General features: G+C 51.8%; 1 protein-coding gene across 1 annotated transcript; it reads right to left on the bottom strand.

Moving 5' to 3' along the window:
• Nucleotides 1-3,180, bottom strand: LOC147600083 (uncharacterized). The gene is given in 7 exon segments (XM_086752388.1): nt 1-62; nt 331-511; nt 693-797; nt 1,409-1,469; nt 1,629-1,708; nt 2,409-2,441; nt 2,443-3,180. Coding segments are annotated over 7 exon segments (1,260 nt in total).
• Nucleotides 3,181-3,888: the final 708 nt, after the last annotated feature.

Below are 3,888 nucleotides of genomic sequence, written 5' to 3'. Positions count from 1 at the left end.
TCACTGATAAAATGGTTTTGGGACACAGCTGCAGGGCCCGCAAAACAGCCAGGTCTGAGATCCTGAGAGGAGTGGTTAAGGAGAGTAGCAGAGAACAGATCCTGTACTTCAGGTGAGCATTGAGCTTCTGCAGCAGAATGATAGAGATGATAGAGTTGGGATTGTACAGAAAGCAGCTGCCAAGGGCCATGCAGGTCAGGGAAGCTGGCTGACATTCATGGACAGCCTCCAGCAAGCACAAGAACAGTCCATCGCAATGCTCAGGAAAACAAGCAGAGGTGTGAAGAGGTGTATGTGTGGAGGGACACAGCCTGCCACAGCTTCTCTTACGTCTTTGCTCCAGGATGAAACTGAAGAGGTGGTGAAGAGCATCCAGAGCCGCACAGCTGGTGTCTTTGTCCTTGCAAGAGCTGAGAAGGATGAGACGTCCCAGCAGCTGTCCCAGGCTCGGGACATGGATGTCTCCGTAGCAGTCAGGGCTGTCCTCCTCTGTTCCAAAGTGATAGCAGCCCTGGGCGAGGGAGGCAGAACATCAGAAGGGCTGAGGGGAGACCACGGGGGAAGGAGGGACCAAGAGGCGTGCTTCAGGGCAGAGCCTTGCCATGTGCCCTAGCCTGTGCCCTGACTTGCTGCAGGCTGCTCTGATGTGCGGGGAAGGCGAGACGGCTTGCTGGAAGGGGCCTGGCTCTTACCTTCACTGAGAAATAGCTGGCCAGCAAACAGCTCAGCATCGCAATCCTCTCCACGGCCCTCTCGTGCACCGCTGCCATCATGGACTTGGTGGAGGTCAGCAGCATCTGGGAGGAGAGAAGCTGCTGGTGTGCCCTGGGAGCTGTCGCCCGTGCCAGCAGAAGCAGCACTGCTGATCTCCCCGCTGGACTCGTGCAGTTGCTCCAGGCTTCCTGTGAGCTTGAGTAAAGCCTTGAAAAACAGCCCCTGCCAACCCCGCGCTGTGCCTGTACCAGACCTGCAAGATACTCTGCAGCTCCTCGCTGAGGCTGGAGGCTGAGTATACTCAGCTGAGTATATACTCAGCTGGAGGCTGAGTATAAACGTCTGCAGCATCGTGTCCATGGCATGTAGGGTCTGCAGGGAGGACAAAGGCAGGTGGCAGTCTTTCGGCGACCCCTCTCACGCCCAGGAGATGGATTTGAACTCCCTGTGCAAGGGGAGGACACCCGCGCTGCTTCGCGGTGCCCGGGAGAGGCCTCAGGGCAGAGAAGCTGCTGTGGGCAGCGCAGCCTGCAGCACTGCACGTGGCCAGGGCCACAGGAACGGGGGAGAAGGATGAGAGTGGGAAAGCAAAGCCAGGGGCCTGCCCAGCCTTGCACGTCCGGTCATCTCTCAGCACAGGGTGGGCAGGTGGCCCCAGAGGACCCCAGAGTTCCTGTAGCTCCCCAGTGCTTACCTCATGGTAGAGGAAAATGTCCAGGCCCTGCATCTCCTCCTTTGGAGGAAGCTCAAAGACACTGGTGAAAGCAGGCGTGTAAGAGGGGCTGCTTTTTGCCCTCCAGCACCGTCCCCACTGTGCTGCAAAGAGAGAGAGGGGCCAGTTGGACACAGGCGCTGGGAGCTGTGCCTCCAGGCACCCCTGGGGACAGAGTCAAAAGCAGGGGCTGGGCAGGTACCTCAAGGCAGCGATGGCCAGCATGGCTTGCAGTCGCACCGCCGTGTGCAGGTGGTCCTTGGGCTCCTCTTGCAGCAGTGCCTGCAGAGCACAAGCGGGATGGGAGCTGTCAGCCAGCAGCACCCCGTGCCAGCAGCGTTGGCACTGCTTGGCAGGGCTGGCAGAGCCCCTCTGCCCCCCACCCCAGTGCCGGCCCACAGAATGCCCCCCTTATGCCCCGGGTGCTGGGGCGTCCACTGACAGGGCTCCAAGTCCCTGAACTCAGTAGCAATCAAGTCCCCACGCTCGCCTTCGCCCTCTCCCAACTCCAGCACTGCTGTCACATGTTGACACGGAAGTAACGGACACTGCTGACGACCAATATGATCAAGCAAATGCCAATTTATTGTTGATACATCCCGGTTAATATAGCCCTTCTAAGTCCGTATCATGCGCAAGCTCTCTACTAATTGGTTAACTATATCATGCACGTGCTCCTAACTAAAATATGATTCGTTAAGTCTCTATGTTCACGCGCACGGCTCTCTCCACCTGCACCCTGTATCACGTTCAGCCCCCAGTCACGTATGCCAGCTGTTTTCCTTCTTCTCAAGGTTGCTTCGTTTACTTTCTCACAGGGAGCTTCATTACTTTCTCACAGGCGGCCTCATTATTTTCTCACAGGTGGCTTCAGTATTTTTCTTACAGGCAGCTTCAGTACTTTCTCACAAGTGGTCTTATCGATGTCCTTGAGGCCTGCTACTCAAAAACAAAACAATTCCATTTGGTCTGGATTGTTCACTAAGTGCCCCTGGCTCTCCAACAAATCCCCTTTTTTGTTTTTGAACAATCCAGACCCCAGTCATCATACGTTCCATAACTTTCACAAAGCATTTTAAAATACACCCCAATACCATTAGTGCCAACAGCAAAGCCACTAATATTACCAGCCCATGTACTATCAAATCTTTTAGCCAACCTGTGACTCCCAATGATTTCAGCCAGTCCGAAAGTCCATTTTCCACTTGTATTGCATGCATGTTCCGGCGTAACTCTGCCAACTGATAGTGTATTGATTTAGAGTGATCAGAAATATTCATGCAACACATACCTTCAAAATCTTCACATCCATGTCCATGTGCTAATAACAAAAAATCAACGGCTGCCCGATTCTGCAAAATAGCATGACGCATACTATCCATGTCTTCTAACAATCCCGATAACATGCTAGAGGTTAAATTCATTTGCTTTTGTGCCCAACAAGCTAATCTATTTAAGCTAGCTAAAGCTTTTGCAGATGCCGCCCAAGGAACAAATATAGATAATGCTATACGCTCAGCTGTACCCAATAGGGTTAAATTGCCGTCACAGTTGGGAGCTAATACTTTTAGTGATCTCCTTGCTCGAGTACGATTTCGCAATACTTTCATAGATGGAGCAAACATTATCAATTTTCCAAAATAACACGGTCCTCCTATAGCCCCTTTTGGCACTCCCGACCAGGCCCGATCCCCACAAATTAAGAAGTATCCCGGGGGTATGGCCTTGGCCGTGTCATTCACCCAAAGAGGCATCTTTGAACCTTTGATTTCTGCTCCCACTGCTCCATTACAATAATCTCCTGAGCTGTTTTGATAAGTATACACAGGTTTTCCTTGGGCGTCAGTCATTTTACTAGTTACATCAGTCCATTGGTTCCTGTTCCATGCTGTATTTACCCCCTTTTCTGTAAAAAGGGGACCTCCCAGCATAAAACAAGACCCTGAACCATTTAAGGATCCCATTAGATCTAACTCTTGTGGATCCCAAGGCAAACTGTGATTTAAATGCTGCAGCTATTCCAATTTGATTGCTATTCCCAGAACAACACACCGGTTTCTGTCCAGGGCGGAGGCTGGCGCACTCCATCTTTGCGTGGCATGTTTGATTCACCACAGTCTCATTCAAAACAGTGTGATTATTGACCCATCCTTTCCAGTCATCCGGATTCCAATAGGGAGTACCAATCAGACACGTACGAAAAGGATCAGCAGGAGTAGCCATTGACACACAAAACGATGATTGGTTTGTAATGTTGGCAAATGTCAGCCACATGTTTGGTCTGGGGTCAATACGATCTAAGTCTACAGTCTCACCAACACACCCAGTTACCAGCATCAGGAGGATGATGATGATGCATCCTGCTGTCCCAGGTCTTCCTTCCAAGGTTCACCCATCGACTTGGAACCCATCGTGGTCCTTCGTCTGTCAAAACACAAACATAACCTCAACCGGTCATTTTC

Source organism: Chlamydotis macqueenii, chromosome 7 (genome assembly GCF_036417535.1).
Source record: "Chlamydotis macqueenii isolate bChlMac1 chromosome 7, bChlMac1.mat, whole genome shotgun sequence".
NCBI classification, from domain to species: domain Eukaryota; kingdom Metazoa; phylum Chordata; class Aves; order Otidiformes; family Otididae; genus Chlamydotis; species Chlamydotis macqueenii.
This window is presented reverse-complemented; position numbering and strand designations above follow the sequence as displayed.